We start from the raw sequence: 24049 nt of genomic DNA, 5'->3' as shown, positions 1-24049 counted from the left end.
GTAAAGGACTTGTTTAAATAATTGTATTATAAAAGACCATGCTCTGCCAAGCTCCTGTTATATAACTTTGAGGCAATTAATTCTACACGTTCAAGTTTTATTGTTTTCAGCAACTTTTGAAACCTGCTTAAACATGTTTCCAAAAACTGGGTGCTTCAGCAGTTGCCAGTCCCCAAAAGTGGTTCTGCTGATCCGTATTCATTAAAGGGTGAACTCTACTAATGTATTGGTATTCATTTAGGTAAGCAAACCTGTTTGCTGTTATTACAAATCTGTTTGAATTTGATTCCAGTGTGTTGTTTTCATCTCATTTGATCTTTGCCTGACAGGTACCTGTGAGATTCCCTGACTAGTGACTTTTTCAGGTCACCTTTCCAGTTCCCCCAGGGTAAACATTGCAAAAGAGCAAAGTGCAAAAAATACAGCTGATAAAAGATCTTCCCTGTACCAGCAGAAATATAACAACAGTCAGGATATGGCTGATATGGCTGTATTTGTACTGGTTCTGACTGCATCTCTTAATAAAACAATCAATGGGGAATTAATCAAACTAACAAAAGAAATATGTTAATAACTAAACTGAAACACCAACTGCAGTACACCTGCAGGTGTAGCCCGGATAAAAGGGGTTTAAAACGTTTCCACCGAGAATAAGAATTTGACTTGCTTGTATTTGGATTTTAGAAGATGTTATTACTATCATAAAATATAAGCGCTCCCTTTGTGCATTCATCTTTGAGTAGAAAAATATCCACATGACTGTTGTCAAATATTTATTCTGTATTCTCACAAGTCATTTCATATCAATGTATTGATTATTATTACTGTGTAATCAAATAGACATTAACCTGACAAGCTCATTCCGATCTTTGGTACATCACCTGCCTGAGCCCTATGGGTGGATTCATCACACACAGACTCCTAGTATGTACAATTGCCTCTTTTTCATACTGTTTAGTGGGAAGACAGCTGTGCAAATGAGCAGACATCAGTCTATTGAGCTGCCACGGCCAGACTTACAAGTACAAAGAACTCGCAGCAAAACATACCCGAAAAGGACAGCTCAGTCTCAACAAGCAGGTAAGCTAGTAAGAGTAAGAGCCCTTTTAGTGTGTAGTTTACAAGTAGTAATGTGTAGCCAAAACTATACCACTGGTAAATATGCAATGCCTTGTTTTATCTATCATGAAAAGAGCATAGAAAATATTCTCTGTAAAATAGTGCTTTTTATGTAATTGTTGGCTGCACTTAATGTTTTTATATATGTATATATATATATATATTTGGTGTGGTTGATTTTAATTGTTGTCGTCACTACACGATGTCAGCTTCAGCTTGGAAATTAAATCTGTGAATAAGAGAAGGTTGGTCCGAAATGTTTCACAAAACCATTATTTCTTACATACAAACCTGTTATAACCAAGATATAATATCACCAACCCCATATTTCCATTACTGAATGGAAATCAAAAATCATACAATAATAATTTTAAAGTTGAGACAGGATCTTGGCTCCATTAAGACTCAACTTGACAAAGTTTTGAGATACAATTAGATACAACGATTACATTTGTTGTTCCAGGTCTTTATTTATATATATATATATATATATATATATATATATATATATATATATATATATATATATATATATATGTATATATATATATATATATATATTATCAATGTAAATCATTATTGGAAGGAGACAACAATAGGAATACAATATTTCAAAGACAGGTGAAATTCTGTACATGCAGGTGCAGAGAAAAGACCTGCACTGATGCATTATTCCTCTTTGTAAACTGCTGTGTTCAAGGCTGTATAGCACTCTGGTTTAGATCCTAAATTAATTGATGCTAGGCGTGATAAACCTGTCATTATTTGCATCACAAAAGAATTCCAGTTAACCGAGAATTTTGGAGTCAGCACAGAAAAATAAAATGCTAATTGTAAAGTGTGAATAGAACATTTTTTGATGCTGCCTAGACTTTGGTGCTTTGGTGATCCTTGTACACAGCTGAGGATCAAGCAAAATGTATAGGGTTACATTGTAAATGTGACCTATAGAAAGCTGTGCATGAGAAGATAAATGCTTTGCATTCATTTTGTTTCAGGACCCAGCAATGGGAATCGAACTGACACAAAGACTGAGAACGGAGAAAGTGAAACAACTACTAAGATTATTGCCCCTTCTCCAGTAAAAAGGTAGACAAAATAAGTCTACACTGATATGTTGCTTTGGAGGCAGTAACACATTTCTACTAAGTTACAATCTGTGACAGACAGTCAGTGTTAAAGTGGTTAAAGGTTGTACCAGTCAGACATTTCCATTTGCTAGAATTCTGTATTCTCACACCATGTTCCGCTTTGATGGAAACACATGCTATTGCAAACAGGTATTTACATTTTAAAACATGATCTGCTACTACATCAATTTAAAGAAAGTTGTTAGTTTTCATGTCTTACTTTCAGGTAGTCTGATACAGTTTAATTTCTTAGGTTATTTCCCCTCTGTAGTGTCTTTGGGGCAAATATAGTACTGGTGGCAAAGCATGTCAGTCAATGGGGGAGCAGTTGATAGGATAATGACAGAAGGCATGAAATGGTAAGGGACAGTTTACCTCTCCAGGTGAAATGACCATGGTAGTGCGAGCCTACCTCAAAGTAAGGCTTGCAAACAGAGAATGAAAATACATGTTCCCTGTTTTTCTTTTAATACTGCACATTTGAGACCAACATAGCAAATGGAAGTGTAAGGTAAGAGTGATGTCAGTAATTGTGTTAGCTACAACCAATTGAATAGAATTGCCACTGATCTGCCCTCTGATTGAATTTTAGTGTTTACATTCACCACGATTGCTCTTAAATCCCATAGAAATAAAATATTTATTATTATTTTTCAAGTTCAAAAATAAAAAAAACAGACAGCAGTCCAGAAACACAGCGTGGGAAAACCAGTGCGCCCTGGGATGAGAACGGGCCACAGAGGTGAGATTACACAGATATAGCACCTGTACATATGTCAACTTGTACCACTTGCAGTTTCAAAAGCATAGGCCAAGACATGATTGTGTCTCTGTTCTAACATCTTTTCTTGCTGTTTTACCTCAGACCTTGGATCAATAAGGAACAGCCATGTAATTATATAATAATCACAAGCAACCGCAATATATTCTCAGAACATACCTTCATTCACACAAGTTAGACTTGATACACGTACTCTTGTTATCCCTTGTTAAAAGGAGACCCTTTATACCGTGTTATGAGGCAGTATGGTCATGACTCCATTTGGCCCATAATGCTATTATACTGACACTTGTATTAAGGCGGGACATAGATTGCCCTGCCTCTTACCTATGGCTCCCGACTGCAGCATTACAAAGAGGGAGCGCTGTACTGTATATGCATAATGTTTACCTTTCTGTTGGTGTAGTAGCAGCAGATATACACTATATTTTAGTCAGAAATTAGATGTTTTAGCTATTCATGGTTTAACGGCTAAAAATGCACATATATTGTTTTTGGTCTCAACAGTTTAGTTATATAAGCTGTGTGTAAGGCAATATATTTGTATCCAGTTTTTATTTTAATGTTCAGTGGCTTGCTTGCTTGCTAAATCATTTTTACACAGCAAGATTATTTCCTATTCGTATAAAACACATTAAATAAAATACAAAATTGTGTGACTGTGGGTAAGCAGCACAGCGACACTTGACAGCACCATATTACCATTTCTTTAAACACTGCATTGCGTTTTCAAATGTGACCTAGCGATTAAAAATTTAACAGAGGCAAATGTAGCGAACATTAAAGCTGTGTGAGCTCTGCAGGCACATGTGCTGAAACGAGAATGTAAGTGACAAACACTTCCAGACCTCAGCTGCTAGAGACCTCTGTGTCTATCTGTCACTCCGACTAGTGCACTGTAGGGGAACACACACCGCGGGTCAGCTGTAAAAAACAACACAAGAAAAAATAACAGAAACAGTAATCATAAGTGAATTAAAGTGGCAGACAAGCTGAAAGAAGTGGGTAAGGTCTGAGATTGGACTGGAATACTGGTTAGCTGGATTCCCTGGGGGATTCCAAAGCCCCAGATGGTGGAGGACCAGCCTGAACCAAGTGAAATGAAAGTGATAAATAAATAATGAGCCGCAACTTCATTAAACAAGAATGATTGTGCATTCATTATAGGCTGTTTATCTCCATCCTCGTTCTCACAGCAAAGTTATACCACACCAGTTAACAAACCATTGTCTCACTGGGCCACAATGATCAAGGTCTTTATGCCAGTTTATGACATTTTTGCTTTTGATTCTGTAATAATACCGTGTCAGTTTTTCCTCAAAAATGACCTCAATACATTTTTACCTATCTGTTTGATGAAAATCACGCACAATTTTACAATTCCTGATGCATGTTTTATATACATTAGTACCAGATTACAGATTTATCAGCTTTACATTTTAATCATAGCTGACTTTTATGGATAGCCACCCTTTCGCTATTGATTAACATCAATGAGATTAAACAGTTTTTTGTAAATCAGCACCGAGAGCCTTCTAACACCCAACAGTACTTTAATATGATAATCTTCCTTGACCTAAAGAGTGTGGTGTGTTGTTAGGTATTTTGATTTATATGGTTAACACCACAAAATTCATTTACTTCAGTGCAGTTATAAATATACAGTATATTGATGTTTTTTGGCAGAGAAAACAGCATCAGGATAGGAGAGGGCTTCAGAATTGTACCAACTGTGATGATGGATCACACAGAAAATCAGAATAAGAAACAAAAGAAACAATACCTCAGCATTCCATTGTAGTGTTCTGAAGTGAAGGGATTATCTGAACTATATGTATAAATAAGATATTTATTTTGCCTTTTTAAGTGGTTTATATAATTCTCCAAATGAGCGAAACAAATCACCAAAATTTCCAAACCCGCGAAGACGGACCCCTTCCGGTGGAAGTGAGAATGAAGCTGTGCAGCCCGTGAGACGCAGGTAACAATACACTCCCTGTTTTACTTGTGGCATTTAGTCCTGTATGCACTGTACTCATGGGCTGTTTGCTAGGATCAGTGTATTGTGGAATTAAGCACTAAGAATTAAGAACATTGTTGTGGCATTTTTATAAACAGTTTACAGATGTATTATGTTAATGGCCCAAACTGACACATTGTTGGCTGTTCTGTGGAGTACGTTTATAATGACTTTAATACCACAAATACATGTTAGGAATAGTTGCCAATTAAATGTCTTTAAACACTTACCCCTGATACATTTAGTCTACTGAATAATCCACAAATAAACTAAAACTAGCTCATAAAAATGCTTTGTGGATAAAGACCACAATGCATTCCCTTAAACTGGAAGAAATATGTTGTGTGACTTCTTTAACTTTCTACTTTTGTCTGTCTAGCTTTCTTTTACTAATGGATTATTCCTTTAGTAACCATCCATTGTTATATTTTTTTGTATCTTGTAAAAAAAGGCTAGTTATATGATGTAGTTTCGCATTCAAAATTGGCTAATACATAATAATCACTGAGAGAATGTTACCTGAGAGAATCTTTAAATTCAGGTTTGCACTGTCCTGATTCTCAGATGACAAAAGGTAATGGGATTTCTTTGTTCAAGCATTGCTGTCGCAGTATCATCACTCCCTCTAGTGGTAGCACTCAAACACTTAATGTGTAATAACATTGGCTGTTAAAGTGTAGGTAATACATTAGTCAATAAATTCAGAACTGCACAAGTCATTATGATTACAATGTCATCCTTCATTCTCTTAAAGGTTATTTTAGCTCTATGTGAAGGGCAAGATACTGTTTAGGTCACATGATGACTGCATGACTCATGTTATCTGATAGCCTGGAGGGAACATGAGTGACTGAATAACAGAACAATTATCTTGTTATTGTTAAATGTCCTATCCCCTTTATCATAGTTAGTTTTTCTTGCTTTCTGTAATGCTCTCTGTGCTGGACTAAGTGTTCTATGAAAAGGGACTACCTGTCCACCAGACAGCATTTGAGAAACAAAAGCAGCACGCCACCACATGGAAGAGTGCTGATTTGTACCAGTGATGAGTCTTAAAATTGAAATGTTCAACTGCACAATGATAAGGCAGTTGAAGGTTGGGCAGCAGTGTGGAGTAGTGGTTAGGGCTCTGGACTTTTGACCGGAGGGTCGTTGGTTCAATCCCAGGTGGGGGACACTGCTGCTGTACCCTTGAGCAAGGTAATTTACCTAGATTTCTCCAGTAAAAACCCAACTGAATAAATGGGCAATTGTATGTAAAAATAATATGATATCTTGTAACAATTGTAAGTCGCCCTGGATAAGGGTGCTTGCTAAGAAATAAATAATAATAATAATAATAATAATAATAATAATAATAATAATAATAATAATAATAATAATAATAAGGTTGTAAAATTGGATTTAAAAGCTTAGGGACTAGCCCTTTACCTTAATGCTAAAGACACAGCATTGCTCGCTGGTACAAGGTTACTGTCTGCAGCAATATTAAAAACGTACTGTACCATTGTACATTATTTGTAAATCATTGTCTTACATAGATCCCCTTTGAGGAGCAGCAATGCTTTGGATCATCACAGTAATCTAGTTGTTGAACTTACCTAGTGCGCCTGCAGGAGCTTGTGTCGGGTCATTTACCCAAAGGAAAGAATTACAACCTAATGTGAAAAGTGTTATTGGATATACAGCAACTCCAAATGCGTGTAGCACATTTCCAGTTACACTAAACTGAAGCAATTTACCACAAGTAATGTGCAGAGAAATTGTCTTAAAGAGCATTAGCAAAAGCAGTAGTTTTATACCAATGGTATAACATCCTTACATTATACTGTACTTTAGTGCCGCTGCATTCATTGTATTATACTTATTTTTTATTTTAAAATTGCAGTTTCAACAAAGTGACAGAAAGCTGAAGAATATAAACTACAGATTAAACACATGGTAGATGTACTTTAGCTTCACTGCACTTATTCACTAATTTAAAATCATTAAAATCACAGTTTGAAGTATACTATATCTGTTTTACATTTGAATGTATCTGGACTGCAAATGCTTTTCATAAGAGTCAGTTTTCTATCTACCATAGAAAATTAAATTCAATGTTGTGTCTCTGTGGTGTACTAATAAACAAACACCAATAATCTCACATGTACTAAAATAAACTCATATTTTTCTTATTTTACTTTTCACAGGAAAGGCCAAAATAATAATGATGATACAGATTTAAAACACAGAAGAAGGTGTGTTTGTTCATTTCCAGTGTTCTAGTATGTATTTATATGTGTGAAATGCAGTATCCCCTGTGAATTTAAAAAGGCTGAAGCAGCACATTATAAGAACTTGAAAATCACATGCAAGATTTATGAAAATATGAGCCCATATAAATCTCATTTGCACTATTATGTTTGTCACAGCTGTAGAAAAAAAAAAAAAAAGATTATGATAGATGTGCCAAATTGGTGCTTCAAACAGCAATGGATGCTGCATCAGCAAACACAAAAACAGAAAAAAGAATAAAACAAATAAACACACAAAAAAGATTTGGTTATGATATCTCATTGTCATGAAACATGTTTCTATTTTTATTTTAGTAGTAAGAATATTTTTGCAATGGATGTTCACTTGTATGAGCCTTCATAGCAGGCTATAGGACAAAAGAATATAGATTTTTCTGGTCTGGAGTCTACATCCCAGGGAAACATCCCTGTGATTGGTTAGTAAGCACTTGCATCCTCAGTGTCCGTTGTGTAGAATAGTGCAGCTGTAACAGAGGTGTCCCATTTACCCCATGAAAGAATTGCTAATCCAAAACGAGAAGTTAATCAAATGATTACTGAACCATAGCAATGCCCAATTCTGGGATTTGCACACCCTTTCGGGTGTGTCAGTTGCCAAGCATTTTTGCTGTCAGATCTCCACTGGCTTCAAACTGATTGATTGACCTGGAGATAATACATCTGTATAGTCAAGACCTAGGTCAAATAACTCAGCCCAGGGCAGTACTAAAGTAAGCAGACAATGCTGGTAGAGTACATATCATTAGTGCTCTGGGGGGATGCTATTGTGCATGCATGTCCTTTAAGGAATTCGCTTTTGTTTCATAGGAAGATAGGTATATAGAAACACAGCATTATACCAAGCAGCACACATTGTACTGTATTATCTGCTGTCGTGTTGAACAAAGTGTTTGAGGCCTCATCAAAAACAGATTTTACTTTAAAGGAAATCTGCTTAATTGATACATACTTTTACAAGTATAATATTTCAAAGCACCAGCTACAGATGACGTTGCCTTCTATTTTATTGGTCTAGTGTATAGCCAAGGAAACACTACAGTTTGTGGTGGAACACATAAAACCATTAGTCATAGCAGAGTGTTACAAGCCTGTTTAGAGAAACAATGGGAAACCATTGATAGGTCAAGTTGCATTGCAGGGACATTTCACTGAGAAACTGAAACTGACAACTATACCCGATTCACTCATCAATGCATTTATGGTGTTAAGGTAAAACATAAAAAACTAAGTGAAGTATTGAAGGCAGCACTAACCAAAACCATTGTCTCTAGTTTCTTATAAGTTTTACCATAGAATCTCTGGTGTTAGACTAACCCACTAGTACAATTGAGTTTTAAGAAGAATTGATTCTTAATGAATTGATTCATTAAGCCTCTGTTTGTCATTAGGTCACGTTCCCGTGGAAACACCAGCAGCGGGAGTGAGTCCGAAAATTCCAACAGGGATCATCGAAAAAAAAGAAATAGGTAGGATGAATCTGCTACCTACATCCCATTTTATTGAGCTTGGAACCAAGCCAAGGGTGTCTTGGTTATTTCTAGATAACATTGTTGTGAACAGGATGGATTTGCTGGTGACGTCAGTCCAGGAAATGAATGCATTGCACACAGGCAATTGCGGGGCAAAACTGGAACACAATGGCGCTCAGCCTTTATTAAACAAAAAGATTTAACAAAACAAAGACTGCACAAAACAAAAGGCACACGGGCCAAAACAAACAAACAGAACACGAAACAAACAAGTATTGTGCTAGTTTAAAATAGCACGTGTAGCAATTGTTTACTTTATAGATATTTCTGTTTACCTCCTCTCTACTCCCGTTCTCCACTCACAAACACTAAACCCGTTGCAGCCAAAGCTGCAGGTTCTTATAGTGGTGACCGAGGGATCACCGTAACTTCCTATCAATTATCTTGTTAACCCCTCGGTCACATTTTACACGGGTTTACTAAGATGCGTGACCATCAGCTAATTCAATAATTACTAACCGACAGTCACGCATTCTCACGAGGTATTAAAATACAAACAAACAGTGATGGCCGACAGCTTTTCATCTGCCCTGCATTTTAAATAATAATAATACAAAACATAACACGGGCGGGGAGTACCCCGTCACAAGTGTATAGAAGATTAGTTGTTTTTTTTAAAATCTTTTTATGTGATATCAAGTGCGAAACCAGAAAAAGCCATAATATTGTGGTATTATATCTAAAAAATGTACAAAAATGAATAATTTCTCAATATATACTGACGCACAATGAAAACACAACAGTCTAAGTTTTACATCAATAGCTCATTGGGCACATACATAATGTTATTTACATTTTAAATAGTGAGCAAATAGGTTTGTTGATTGTTTGAGTAGTATTGTTCCTTGGGATAACAAAATACTGAGCTCAAGTCATGTGATTTCATAAAAACACCAGGTGTTTGGTATTTGAGTTGAGTTAAAATTGCCAAAATGAAGGGCTCCCGAGTGGTGCATCCGGTAAAGGCGCTCCGTGTGGCGTGCAGGATGCGCCCTATAGCCTGGAGGTCACTGGTTCGAGTCCAGGCTATTCCACTGCCGACCGTGGATGGGAGTTCCCAGGGGGCGGCGCACAATTGGCCAAGCGTCGTCCGGTGGGGGGGAGGGCTTAGGTCGGCCAGGGTGTCCTCGGCTCACCACGCACCAGCTACCCCTGTAGGCTGGCCAGGCGCCTGCGGGCTTGCCTGTAAGTTGCCCAGAGCTGCGTTGTCCTCCGACGCTGTATTTCTGGGTTGGCTGCATGGCAGGCCTGCAGAGTGAAAAAAAGCGGTCGGCTGACAACACACGCTTCAGAGGACAGCTTGTGTTCGTCTTCGCCGTCCCGAATCAGCGCAGGGGTGGTAGCGGTGAGCTGAGTTTAAAAATATAATTGGATATATCAAATTGTGAGAAATTGGGTCAAATCAATTGCCGACTACTAAGTTTAAAAAATGCTCAGGGAGGGTATACCCAATACTAACTTTGTAGTGTTTTCATTTTGACAGTGTGTCACGTTTCATACTGAAAACTTGATTCTTTAATCTGTATTTTTGTTCACATTTTCTGTTTAAAATAGTTGTTTAAATCCATTAGACCTGAGTGTTGCGTTTCTTTTGTGCATCAGTATAGAAGAGATTGAGTGAAGCCTGGGAAAGCGCTGAGGATTTTTGACAGCGTAATCAGCCAGTTATTGACCACAATGCATCATGAATCACGCATGTAGCTTTTGGCTGCCAGACAATTCTAACAGATGCTATTTCTAAGGGGATGTCTATTTTTGTCAGATGATTCTAAGAGTGAAATATAGTATTAGCAGATTAACTATTCTGTTACTTTGCTTCACACTTCGCAGCAGTAGTAGTTTCTAAAAAAATATATATATCATGAGTTAAACAATCAAATGACACTTCACTTTTGTTTGACCAGCAAGAAATACTTTTCCTGGCCCGGTATCCCCAGGAGACCTACAACAAAGTGAGGAAGGTGTTTGGTGGTTATAAATGTACATGTTTTACATAAACTAGGGACTCCATCAGTGTTGCATGTCAAGGTTTTTTTATTTTTCTGTTATATATTTTTTTTATATAGTGCCATTGTTAATACTCGGTATTTGTGTGAAAATGATTTTTTTTTAAACAGTCTAGATAAGATTTGGACATCACCATGGATGCATTAACGCTTTAGCAAGGTGTAATACATGGTAACAGTTTGTTGCCATTTAGGTCACGCCAGGAAAATGAAATGGTGGACTCAGCGCCTCAGTGGGAAGCTGTGTTGCGACAGCAGAAGGAGAGGTCCCAGAATGACCCCAACTACAGGCGTTCCAGACACCGGTCACGATCGTAAGTGCTTTTCCATGGAGCCATATTTTGTTTCATACAAACTACTTAACTGCAGTAATACATGTTTTATATAATACACCTGCCTCAAGTAAACACAGCTGTAGCTCCATAGTACAATTAGTACCAAGCAAGCACTTGGTCTCATGTGTAGTACATTTATATATAAAAAAGGTCTTGTCTTTATCTTCTCACCTTTTTGGTTCACTGGAATTACCTTAATGTGTGTTTCTACTTCACTGCCGTGAAAACAAAGTTGTGAAATCTGCACTTAAATGTTTTGGCTCCCCTCACAATATAGCTCAGCTGTGCTTTTAAAATAATAGTTTTTAATGTGGGCCTGCTGTTAACTGGAGTTCTTAGGACCAATTAATGGAATGAAATTGGAAGGGCTTTTCAAGCTGACAGTGATGGCTGTACCCTGCTTTTCACTAACTCCTGAAATAGGTTTAACAAAAGAGGATTGTGATTACAGATGTGCACAGAATATTTATTTCAGGTTAGCACACATTTTCCCAGACAATTTTAATATGAAGTGGATAATGTGTTAGCTAAAAACATTTCACATGACTAAAAAGAAACAAGGGAGGACAGCTGTATGTGACAAATTATTATAATTGCACATAGACACTCTGACCTCTGACCTCTGATTCTCTCTCTCTCTCTCTCTCTCTCTCTCTCTCTCTCTCTCTCTCTCTCTCTCTCTCTCTATATATATATATATATATATATATATATATATATATATATATAAAACGAATAGAATGCAAGACATTGATTTTTGTAACTACAGTATTTGCTATAACCCCTAAATGAGGTGAAACAAAACTAAGGATAAATCTTCTGTATTTTCCCCCTATGGTTTAGTGTTTATGAATCACCCTGTATCTCCAAAGTTTCTCCACTGTGCACGCCTCCAGATTGCAAAGCCATCTGTGCTTCACTTAGTTGATATATAAAACCCCTTCAGTATTTCAAAGTCATTAAATTGAATGTTAGTTCTTTAAAATGTTTTACTTAGTGTGAGGTCCAGGTTAAAATAGAAAACCCTTGCCAGAGGATACTGCATATGCTGATTAAAATTCCTATAATATTTAAACCACATTGTTTTTCATATTGGTAGGTCACTAATTGACACTAAATAATGGCCATGGACACGATGATTTAACACCACTATAAAATGTTACTTGCCTTATTCTTTTCACACAAGAGTATATTTTTGGCACATTCCACTTTTTAAATTGATTCCAAATTGCATTTCACAATTCGAAAACAACTTTTCAGGAAAGTGCATTTTGAACTGGTCAATTAAGTTATTAATAAAATAAAATGTTATTCAGTCTCTTCGAAGTCAGATTGTTTAATAGTCTGATCATACAGACTTACACAGTAGATGTGCAACTAAAAACTGCTTGATTTTTTTTTTTTTCCTGCTAGATTAGGTTTATAAAATATGCTAGAGAAAATAAACAGAATGGTTGACTAGCCTAATTCTCAGAAGCACTTTAGACTTCAGGTTATACACAAATGCAAATTCAGTTTGCTTGCATCCTAAACGCAGACCTGGGTCTAAACCAAAAAGAAAATGTAGAAACGTATATATTACCAAGCTTATTTACTACTCCCATTTATTTTTCTGGTAGGAGAAGCCCTGATGTTCAAGCTAAGGAAGAACTCTGGAAACATATTAAGTGAGTAAACACCACAATTACATGTTTTTATGTAGCCTATACTGATATGATTATGTGCATTCTAGTGCGGGGAGCTTAAGTGTGTCTGTACTGAATTTTATTTGCTAACAAATTTTCCATTAGAAATCCTAAACATTATTTGAAAGTGTTCATTGGATATTTGCTGCCATCTAGCTCTGATTTCAGGAATTGCATTTCTGCTGGTCAGCAAAAAAAAAAAAAAAAAAAAATGGAAGACTAAGTAGACCGGTTAAAACTATGCATTGTAATTATTATTATTATTATTATTATTATTATTATTATTATTATTGACATCGTTGCTGTTATTTGCAGGAAAGAACTTGTAGATCCATCTGGTTTAACTGAAGAGCAGCTAAAGGAAATCCCTTACAAGAAAGTAGAGTGAGTAAAACATTTCTTTGGGGGGGGGGGGGTTGTTCTGAATTCATTAGATTTTTAAAAGAATTATGTATTTAATGCCTTCCCTTCTCCTCTTAGAACCCAAGGTGACCCTGTCAAGATCAGACACTCCCATTCACCGAGGAGCTTCCGACAGCACAGGCGCTCCCAGTGCTCTGACGGAGAGAGATCTGTGCTTTCAGAAGTAAAGTAAGGGGGAATAAATGCTTTAACTGTAAACTAACCAGCACTTCACTTTATAGTTAAACCACATTGAATGTAGTTTTTACCTTGGGGCACAGTAAATAAGATCCTTGTCAAAGTTCAATATGCATCGATTTCTTGCTTGATGTACATGAATGCATACTTTTGTGCCTTCTGAGTAGTTTGTTATTACTTTTATATGCTTAATATGTTAATTGCCAATTCACAATAAACTGTGTTATCATGTCTTAACCCTAATTTGTACTGTCAAATATTGCTTTCAGAAACCATTATTATTATCGATTTGGCGTCTGACTGTTTATGTGTACTTGTGAGAGGCGTCGGGAACCAAAGTTTGGGACATGTTACAGTAAAATAAATAACTATGATGTGTTTCTGAAAGCAGTCCCTGTCGAGAGTTAACCTAACACTGGATAGTGATATCAGTCATGTTGAATTACCCCACTGCTGCTATTGCTGACATGCAACACTACTTTACCTCATTTAGCTCAAGGACTGACCTGGTTCCTCCATTACCTGTTACTCGCACGGCTGATTCCCAGGGCCCCAGAGGTCCTCCCTCCCAACAGGTCAGTTAATCATCTAAAGATGTTACTTCTGAATGTGTGTGTCGACCTTTACAACTGTTTGGATTATTATGAAATGGAAAAATACACAAGCGTGTGCTTCATTACGTAAATAACTTTTGAGCAGATATTAACACTTGCTAACTCACAACCAATCGCAGAGTAAGCAACCTGATAGACGACTATACAGTACCTCATCGCATTGCACAAATTAAGCTGTGAATTTGAGCAGTTTATTAATGCACATGTATCATTAAGTTTTATATAATTTTGTGGAGTTACCCTCGTATAATAACTTGATTCTTGTAGAAGACTGCTAACTAGTATTTGGATTATGTTAACCACATTATAAAGTTAACCACATTATAAACCTTCTCTTTGTGACCAGCACCCTATTACAGCTTGCACTGTCAGTCCCATTTCAACATAAAAATGGTTTGATATCGCGATTTATTAGGGCCAGCTCTCATATTTTACTCAGCCCCTTTGGTGGTATAATAGAAGGACTGCATTGTATAACTGCTGCTGCTGTTTGGAGTGAGTCTGTTTTTTCTTTTTTTTTTTTTTTTTTACAGAAGAAAAATGGATCTAAAGATAACCTTTCAGAAGGCACTGAGCTGGATGTAAAATGCAGCACGAAGGTTGTGAAAACAGTTCAGACAGCAAGGCTGAAAGCAGAAACGTGACCTCCACCCACATCCTACCTGAGGAGTATTTAAAACACATCTGATATTGCTTGAAACCTGAAAATGTGAATATTACCAAGATCCCATCTCTACCACAATCCCAGGGAGGAGTTAAATTAAACATATTGTAAATAGAGGCTGTGACATTGCCGTTTATTACGTTATGGAACATTTTATTTTACTGGTTCTTTACTTAAGCAAACTGAATCAGATATGTACATCTGAGTCTTGCATGTAATAAACTGGAATATACAGAGGACATATATAAGAGCCAGTTATTTCAATGTTTTTGGCTGCTTCAATATTCCATGGATATTTCCCCGGCAAGTTTATTCTAATTTGTTGACAGTGGACACAAGAATAAACAGGACCAATTTAATGTTGCATATGTGCCGTTACCTCCAAGCTACTTGACCTCCATTTTATACAGTATTAAACTTTGTGTGTACCTAGTAACTACGTAAAATAAATGTGTACATTTTGTAATGTGTTTTTTCTTCTGTGTTAAGGATCTAGTTATAAGGTGCCATACTTTTTGTGATGAATTATAAGCATCCCAGTGGAGAGCTTGAATGAGTCTGGAACTCGCTGCTGCCTCCTGACTTCAACTGCTAATATCTCATAAACGGCTTCAGATGTCAAATTTTCAGCTGAAAAATCAAATGGTAGATTTCACGCTGACGTTTGACTTAAGACAACTGCCGTACGTAACCTTTAGCATCTCGAATAATAAAAGACCAACAGGTTTGATAGACTGCTTTCATATTTGGTGCATTTCAATTGCGGGTACAAAATAAAATAATAAATGACCCTTATGTGCCATTCATTTCAAAGCTGCCATTGTAACTGCCTCATATTTGCAGGGCTCTATAATGTGTTGGTGACCATGACATTGACCTACTTGAGATCATGTGATTATGTTTCTGTTCTATAGTGACAGTACACTGAGTTAATATCTTTGTCAGGTAAAGTTGTATCATTTGATTTTCTCAATTGAGTTCAATTACTGTTGTTATCCAGTTAAAAATAACCCACACTGATGTAACCTCTAGCCATATCAATGATACAGACCACATGTTTTTACAGCGTCTATTGTTAGTACACAGCTCTAGATCATTATTTTAAATTAAGTTTAATTACAAGTGCCATATTGTTTTATCCTTTGGTCACATCAATGACACGGATCACTCGCTTTCATAGTGTCTACAGTTGTTACACAACGATTCTGTAATTCTCAAGTGGTTTCCCCTATAAATGAACCCTGTCACATTGTTTGGACCTCTGGACATATAAATGATCAAGATCTTTTTTACATTTCTATTTGCTCTGAAATCCTTTTTTTTCACTATTACAAAAGGGTATGCTTTGTTTTTGAACTCCCATTTTTAGTTTTGACTTTTTGCAATGATCAATAACATTAACCAGGAATAATTTCCCAAATATGTGATCCAGTTTACACTTATTTCTCTCTTCATACTCCCTCATAGTATGTAAAACCACTGCTGCTTGATACACCACACTTTTAAACTTCATTGTGTGTTTCACATTTATAATGCCCCAGTGCAGGTTGTAACAAAATAACCAAAGACAATGTCTCTCAATGTGCTACTGTGGGACAGAAACCATGGAAGACACAGTATAGAAGGGAAACTTGGACAATTGTATGTAAAAACATTTGGGAATAACAGTAAAACCTGTTTGCTTTTTAAGCTACAACAAAGATTGAAGAGGACATTTAAAATGAGTAATTTAGCTATAGACTGCAGTAACGAGCAATACTGTTAGAAAAAATGACAAGTTACTTTGTATTTAATTTTTTATTGGCAAGAAAGAAGCTTTAATTATGTTGTGCTGCAGCAATCAATGCCCATCCACATAATATCAGATCATTTACAAGGCCTCCAGAAAGTTGACTGTCAAACCTGGAAGAAAAAAACAAAAAAGTAAAGTTCACATGACACAATTACTGTTGCCTACTGATGGAATAAAGTGGTATGTCAGATTATGCACTAGAATAAATACATACATAAAATAAATAGCTCTCTGGCCACATACCAAAATCTCATGTTTTAAACATCCAACTCACTCGTGCTCAGAATACAGTTATATTAGGCCATGCTGCGTGTTTCTTCTGCCATGAATAAAGCAGAGGGTGTATAGTCCCAAAGCTCAAGATAAACACAGCAAAAGGACTTTCTGTCTGCCTTTTTTGACACTCCATTCATAAAAGGAAACATGAACGGGCAACACAAAGGCAAGTTCTTACATAAGGCTAAGCTCATATTAAAAGGTTACAATAAAAGGCTTAAAAAGCAGTGCAATGAAGACTCAAGCCCCAGTCATGTAGTCAGTTCTGGTAATGTCTTAAAAGCTTAATGCCATTCTTTTAAAACCCTAGCACACAAAAATACTTCGGAACTTAACATGCTTATTTTATATAATTTGGCTTTTGCTGGAAAGCATCATGTAGACATTTCACACTTTGTGAAAGTGTTTAAATGATATACATTTACCAGTAGCTTACCTCCATGTGTGATCCCAGGGACAAGTAGTGCAATTCATCAGAACTACCCATTGGAGAGTACCTGCAAAATGTAATTCCGATCAACACACAGCAAAACTTAAAAGCAGAACCTTTTGATATCTGAAAGACATCTGTATTCTTGTCCTTGCTGGGTAACTTAGTACAAGGTACACTGTTCAGTACCTTGAGAAAAGCCTGTGCAAGATTCACTGTATGCCTTGTTTGACACCTCATTCATCTGGAAAATGCAATGAATGGGCAACACAAAGGCAAGCATTACAGGGCTTTGTATTTGTGAGTATCTAAGTCTTTGATAAGAGCAAACAGGCAACAAACTCATGTAATGCCTTTGCATTGTCCTCTTAGTGGAAATAAAATGAAAACATGCATGTACTGCCCTACTGCAAAAGGGCAAGAATTCAAAAGAATGGAGCCTAGCTATAATAACTGCTATTTCACTTTTTAAACATACGTATTAGCTAAGACTGACCATATTTCAGTTACCATATTTTAGTTAGGATACAAAAACAGGTTAAAAGATGTTATTGTTTTAAATTGTTACATTGCAGAGATGTAAATTATGCAATGTGTTCTGCTCGGATTAGCTAGAAGAATATCCTTCCAGAAATGCAACCTATCATTTGACATACCTTCTCGCTAGCAAGAATCACATTTTGAATTCAATCAAATCACTGCATCAACACCATACCTAAGAGGGGAGGAAATAGCCAAAATGTAATTAGCATCAAGAGACTTTTTTTTTTTTTTAATGGTATTGCTACTTATAATTTGATTTGTATTTTAAAAAAAAAAAGAGAACTGTTTAATGTTTATTTTAAAGTCACTGTCTTTGCTAGGTAACTTGGAACAAGAAACACGGTTCAGTTCCTGAAGGAAAGCCTGTGCAAGAATCACTGTATGCCTTGTTTGACACCTCATTCATCTGGAAAATGCAATGAATGGGCAACACAAAGGCAAACCCTAATAAAAACAAATCATTCAAATACTAATCTCACATATCTGAAAAAAAACGGTGCTTGAAAAGAATTGACAAAACAGGTTTGTGTGCCTGAAGAAATGTTTGATTAAAAGAGGTTTCGTAAATCTATTAACTGTAATCATGATCAATATTAAACCATGCTCACATTTGCTGAATAAAAGGAATTCTGCATTCACGTCTGTGGTTCCAGACCAGAGTCCAGCTGACTGTGCCGACAGGACCATTCCTTTGGTGTTGTCCACATAACATGCTGTTCATCAGCATTTACCCTTTCACTGCTCCAGCAGCTGGAACACACATTTTTAAAAAATAAATGATTAAGCAACATCTATGACAATATTAAAAAGTATCCCTCCTCATTTTAATATATTTTTACCTCTCTTTCTGGCATATCAAAATTAATGCAAGGAGGGAACCATACTAGAGTACTGTTGTTTTTTCTTTAGCATAACTGTCAGAAATATAATAACATCCAATCAGAGTCTAAGACGGCGTATCACTAACACGTCACGTCTGCTGGACAAACTGCGTGGACAGTTTCATCTTTCTCGCTCAAATTCAAAATTTAAAAAGGCTTGGCATGACAAAATTAAAAAAAAGGACTTAAAACAACAAAACACCAATACAGACACAATGAAACAGATGGACCCCCCCCCCCCCCCGTCCTTACATTTTGGTAGAGAGCGTGCAGATTTAACACAGTGAGACAAAGCATTCCATCAACGGGACGTACAAAAGTTTCACTCTCAGTATGCACAATTGTCTTTGCTTGGAACAGATGTACTTGTGGTGCTTAAATATAGTAACAGTTACTAATCACACATGCCAAGTGTTTTATTTTATTTCACAAACAGACAGTACTTAACAAAAAAAATGTTTTGGGTTTTTTTTTTTTTAATGTGGCATTTCGGAATATAACATTAAGTACTACTGTTATGGCTTCCGGTTGACTCTTGCGATATTTTGTAGTTTCTTTGATTACATGTTAAATAAAAGATCTAAAATATGTTAATATATTTCTTTTAATTATGTCTCAATCCTAAAATTAGGTGATGCAAAACGTGTTGACATAGCTGTAGTACTGGTAGTAATATTGTCAAATTTACTACTGCTACTTTCTGTCTGTCTTTGCTAGGTAACTTGGAACAAGACACACGGTTCAGTTCCTGAAGGAAAGCCTGTGCAAGAATCACTGTATGCCTTGTTTGACACCTCATTCATCTGGAAAATGCAATGAATGGGCAACACAAAGGCAAACCCTAATATAAACAAATCATTCAAATACTAGTCTCACATATCTGAAAAAAAACGGTGCTTGAAAAGAATTGACAAAACAGGTTTGTGTGCCTGAAGAAATGTTTGATTAAAAGAGGTTTCGTAAATCTATTAACTGTAATCATGATCAATATTAAACCATGCTCACATTTGCTGAATAAAAGGAATTCTGCATTCACGTCTGTGGTTCCAGACCAGAGTTCAGCTGACTGTGCCGACAGGACCATTCCTTTGGTGTTGTCCACATAACATGCTGTTCATCAGCATTGACCCTTTCACTGCTCCAGCAGCTGGAACACACATTTTTAAAAAGCTGATTAAGCACAAACATCAATGACAATATTAAAAGGTATCCCTCCTCATTTTAATATATTTTACCTCTCTTTCTGAGAAATCAAAATTAATTCCGGGAGGGAACCATACTAGAATATTGTTTTTCTTTAGCACACATATGTGAGTAATATAACAGTACATAACTCCGTTTACTGTAGTTGTTTCATTACATGTAACAAAAGCGGAGGCAGGTGGGCATAAGTTGTCATTAAGCAAATTACAAAATATAATAATGTTTAATGTACTTGTTACTTTTTCCATAGATCCTACAAATTGAGAAAATCGCGCATTTGATAACTGGTGACGTTAAACATAGCCACATGCCGTCTGCCAATGTTTGCACAAACATCTTTCAACGCTTTCTCACCCCGCAGTGCAACACGTGGAATGTGAAAAACACTGGCATCAATACTGCTATAACATTTCTACCTAGTAAACAAATTAAGACTAAATATTTTGGCAATTAATGCTTTAAACCTTGATATTTTGTATTCATAAGTGATATTTCTGCCCCCAAACAGATTCCATACGGTATGGCTTGAGTTTGCTACAGAGCTAGGCCTAAAATTCAAGTTATTCCAGAGTAAGGTGAACGCAGGCCTGCACACGTCACAAAGCTGCTGAGCGTTTCTATAAACGACATCCTCTTATTAACTGTCCCACTGCAACTTCTCTAATCACTGATGTGAAGTAATGTTTGAATGATTCTGACCATACTCACGATACAGCTCTACTTCTTCACGAGGTTACGATGCAACTAACCGTTTCCGTGTAGAATAGAAGACGAAAGGCACTCGACAGGAAGTGACATCAGTATGACAGACAGTCCAATGCAGCACCAAACATCCAATTACAGTCTAAGAAGGCGTATCACTAACACACGTCACGTCTGGACAAACTTTGAGGACATTTTTTGTTGCTCACACTCAAATTAAAAAAGGCTTAGCATAACAAAATAAAAAAAAGTACTTAAACAACAAACACCAATACAGACACAATACAAACAGATGACCCCCCTGTCCTTACATTTTGGTAGAGAGCGTGCAGATTTAACACTGTGAGACAAAGCATTCCATCAACGGGACGTCAAAAGTTAGTTTCACTCTCAGTATGCACAATTGTCTTTGCTTGGGGAACAGGTGTACTTGTGGTGGTTCAATACAGTAACAGTTACTAATCACACATGCCAAGTGTTTTATTTTATTTCACAAACAGACAGTACTTAACAAAAAAAATGTTTTGGGTTTTTTTTTTTTTAATGTGGCATTTCGGAATATAACATTAAGTACTACTGTTATGGCTTCCGGTTGACTCTTGCGATATTTTGTAGTTTCTTTGATTACATGTTAAATAAAAGATCTAAAATATGTTAATATATTTCTTTTAATTATGTCTCAATCCTAAAATTAGGTGATGCAAAACGTGTTGACATAGCTGTAGTACTGGTAGTAATATTGTCAAATTTACTACTGCTACTTTCTGTCTGTCTTTGCTAGGTAACTTGGAACAAGACACACGGTTCAGTTCCTGAAGGAAAGCCTGTGCAAGAATCACTGTATGCCTTGTTTGACACCTCATTCATCTGGAAAATGCAATGAATGGGCAACACAAAGGCAAACCCTAATATAAACAAATCATTCAAATACTAGTCTCACATATCTGAAAAAAAACGGTGCTTGAAAAGAATTGACAAAACAGGTTTGTGTGCCTGAAGAAATGTTTGATTAAAAGAGGTTTCGTAAATCTATTAACTGTAATCATGATCAATATTAAACCATGCTCACATTTGCTGAATAAAAGGAATTCTGCATTCACGTCTGTGGTTCCAGACCAGAGTTCAGCTGACTGTGCCGACAGGACCATTCCTTTGGTGTTGTCCACATAACATGCTGTTCATCAGCATTGACCCTTTCACTGCTCCAGCAGCTGGAACACACATTTTTAAAAAGCTGATTAAGCACAAACATCAATGACAATATTAAAAGGTATCCCTCCTCATTTTAATATATTTTACCTCTCTTTCTGAGAAATCAAAATTAATTCCGGGAGGGAACCATACTAGAATATTGTTTTTCTTTAGCACACATATGTGAGTAATATAACAGTACATAACTCCGTTTACTGTAGTTGTTTCATTACATGTAACAAAAGCGGAGGCAAGTGGGCATAAGTTGTCATTAAGCAAATTACAAAATATAATAATGTTTAATGTACTTGTTACTTTTTCCATAGATCCTACAAATTGAGAAAATCGCGCATTTGATAACTGGTGACGTTAAACATAGCCACATGCCGTCTGCCAATGTTTGCACAAACATCTTTCAACGCTTTCTCACCCCGCAGTGCAACACGTGGAATGTGAAAAACACTGGCATCAATACTGCTATAACATTTCTACCTAGTAAACAAATTAAGACTAAATATTTTGGCAATTAATGCTTTAAACCTTGATATTTTGTATTCATAAGTGATATGTCTGCCCCCAAACAGATTCCATACGGTATGGCTTGAGTTTGCTACAGAGCTAGGCCTAAAATTCAAGTTATTCCAAAGTAAGGTGAACGCAGGCCTGCACACGTCACAAAGCTGCTGAGCGTTTCTATAAACTACATCCTCTTATTAACTGTCCCACTGCAACTTCTCTAATCACTGATGTGAAGTAATGTTTGAATGATTCTGACCATACTCACGATACAGCTCTACTTCTTCACGAGGTTACGATGCAACTAACCGTTTCCGTGTAGAATAGAAGACGAAAGGCACTCGACAGGAAGTGACATCAGTATGACAGACAGTCCAATGCAGCACCAAACATCCAATTACAGTCTAAGAAGGCGTATCACTAACACACGTCACGTCTGGACAAACTTTGAGGACATTTTTTGTTGCTCACACTCAAATTAAAAAAGGCTTAGCATAACAAAATAAAAAAAAGTACTTAAACAACAAACACCAATACAGACACAATACAAACAGATGACCCCCCTGTCCTTACATTTTGGTAGAGAGCGTGCAGATTTAACACTGTGAGACAAAGCATTCCATCAACGGGACGTCAAAAGTTTGTTTCACTCTCAGTATGCACAATTGTCTTTGCTTGGGGAACAGGTGTACTTGTGGTGGTTCAATACAGTAACAGTTACTAATCACACATGCCAGGTGTTTTAATTCACAGTTTTATTTAACGAAAAACTGTTGGTTTTTTATGTTGTTTTTAAAATGTGGCATTTCGAAATCTAACATGAAGTACTACTGTTATGTCTTCCGGTAGACATTTGCGATATCATTTTGTAGTTTATCTAAAATATGTTCATGGAGTTTTTTTTTTTTTTTTTAATTATGTCTCAATCCTAAAATTAGGTGATGCAAAACATGTGGCCATAGCCTGTAGTACTGGTAGTAATATTGTCAAATTCACTACTGCATGTTACAAGGATGAATGCAGCATTTGTGATACTGAAGACTTTCTTCTCATTTAAACAAAGTAATTTACCATTTGGGTTAAGAAAAGTTGGAAAATTGGTCCTATTGTGTTCAATATGATTTCAGAAAGCCATTTTGGGTTGTTCAGCCCACACTGCCCTCTAGCGGATATGTGAACCAAGGTCTTCAAAGGAGGGTTTACAGGAAGATAAAACAAATCTTTCAAATTAGGATTTTTAAAATGGTTTCTTTTTTAATTGATCAATGCAATTGTCCGATTGATTATTAACATATTGTTTTATGCCTTGTTTGAACTCTAGTAGTAGTGTACCCCAAAACATTTTGGACTATTTTGAAAGCTTTTTTTTTTAAGTACACTTTGATAAGTTGATTAATGTTTTTTAATTGACTCATTTAAATGTCTGCGATGTACTGATTCATTGTTTTTTGATAAAAAAATTCCTACTTTAAATTGTATTCAACTGTGTTCATGTAGCCTTTTTTCATTCAGCGTTTATTACACAACGTATCACACTGATAAACAAGAAGTGCCGTATAAGGTTTAAAATAATAATTCATATTTAAGCAGATTACATATCACAGCTTTGTAATTATGTAATTGGTGCACTTGATCGCTTTATTACCTAACTTTTGATGACAGTCTTACTAAGATTATCAAAGTAGATGTGTTTATTATTTTGAAGGGGGCTTTCATTTGGTTCCGGTTACTTTCT

General features: G+C 36.3%; 1 protein-coding gene, 1 long non-coding RNA gene and 5 other non-coding genes across 18 annotated transcripts in view; 1 reads left to right on the top strand and 6 right to left on the bottom strand.

Annotated features, from left to right (window-relative positions):
- LOC117408793 (band 4.1-like protein 4A) overlaps nt 1-15246 on the top strand; it is an 82986-nt gene extending 67740 nt beyond the window's left edge. For 4 of the 6 annotated variants that reach the window (XM_058991788.1, XM_058991791.1, XM_058991783.1 and 1 more), the window contains 12 exons: nt 959-1080; nt 2118-2208; nt 2908-2991; nt 4898-5011; nt 7243-7290; nt 8736-8813; nt 11062-11196; nt 12837-12884; nt 13218-13286; nt 13383-13493; nt 13996-14077; nt 14650-15246. In XM_058991788.1, the coding sequence (XP_058847771.1) occupies nt 959-1080; nt 2118-2208; nt 2908-2991; nt 4898-5011; nt 7243-7290; nt 8736-8813; nt 11062-11196; nt 12837-12884; nt 13218-13286; nt 13383-13493; nt 13996-14077; nt 14650-14760 (1093 nt within the window). In that variant the 3' untranslated portion in view covers nt 14761-15246. The remainder of the gene's footprint in view (nt 1-958; nt 1081-2117; nt 2209-2907; nt 2992-4897; nt 5012-7242; nt 7291-8735; nt 8814-11061; nt 11197-12836; nt 12885-13217; nt 13287-13382; nt 13494-13995; nt 14078-14649) is intronic. The other 2 variants (XM_058991800.1, XM_058991810.1) reach the window with 2 other exon arrangements.
- Nucleotides 15247-16562: 1316 nt separating this feature from the next.
- LOC117408850 (uncharacterized) lies at nt 16563-23130 on the bottom strand. Of its 7 annotated transcripts, none has more exons than XR_009307707.1 (7): nt 22583-23130; nt 20605-21818; nt 19708-19849; nt 18430-18571; nt 17935-17993; nt 17285-17345; nt 16563-16682 (listed from the first exon to the last, which is right to left on the bottom strand). It is a non-coding gene; the product is annotated as an uncharacterized LOC117408850 (long non-coding RNA). The 7 variants fall into 7 exon arrangements; XR_009307708.1 differs by having other exon boundaries at nt 22624-23130; XR_009307705.1 differs by having other exon boundaries at nt 22574-23129.
- On the bottom strand, nt 16881-17017 carry LOC117409700 (small nucleolar RNA SNORA13). The gene has a single exon (XR_004545549.2). It is a non-coding gene; the product is annotated as a small nucleolar RNA SNORA13 (small nucleolar RNA).
- Nucleotides 17422-17556, bottom strand: LOC117966351 (small nucleolar RNA SNORA13). The gene has a single exon (XR_004661667.2). It is a non-coding gene; the product is annotated as a small nucleolar RNA SNORA13 (small nucleolar RNA).
- LOC117409701 (small nucleolar RNA SNORA13) lies at nt 18127-18261 on the bottom strand. Its single transcript, XR_004545550.3, has one exon. It is a non-coding gene; the product is annotated as a small nucleolar RNA SNORA13 (small nucleolar RNA).
- LOC117973568 (small nucleolar RNA SNORA13) lies at nt 19405-19539 on the bottom strand. Its single transcript, XR_004664053.2, has one exon. It is a non-coding gene; the product is annotated as a small nucleolar RNA SNORA13 (small nucleolar RNA).
- LOC117966349 (small nucleolar RNA SNORA13) lies at nt 21374-21508 on the bottom strand. Its single transcript, XR_004661666.2, has one exon. It is a non-coding gene; the product is annotated as a small nucleolar RNA SNORA13 (small nucleolar RNA).
- Nucleotides 23131-24049: the final 919 nt, after the last annotated feature.

This window comes from Acipenser ruthenus, chromosome 2, assembly GCF_902713425.1.
Source record: "Acipenser ruthenus chromosome 2, fAciRut3.2 maternal haplotype, whole genome shotgun sequence".
NCBI lineage: Eukaryota > Metazoa > Chordata > Actinopteri > Acipenseriformes > Acipenseridae > Acipenser > Acipenser ruthenus.
Note: the sequence above shows the minus strand (reverse complement) of the source record. Positions and strands in the feature narration are given on the sequence as shown.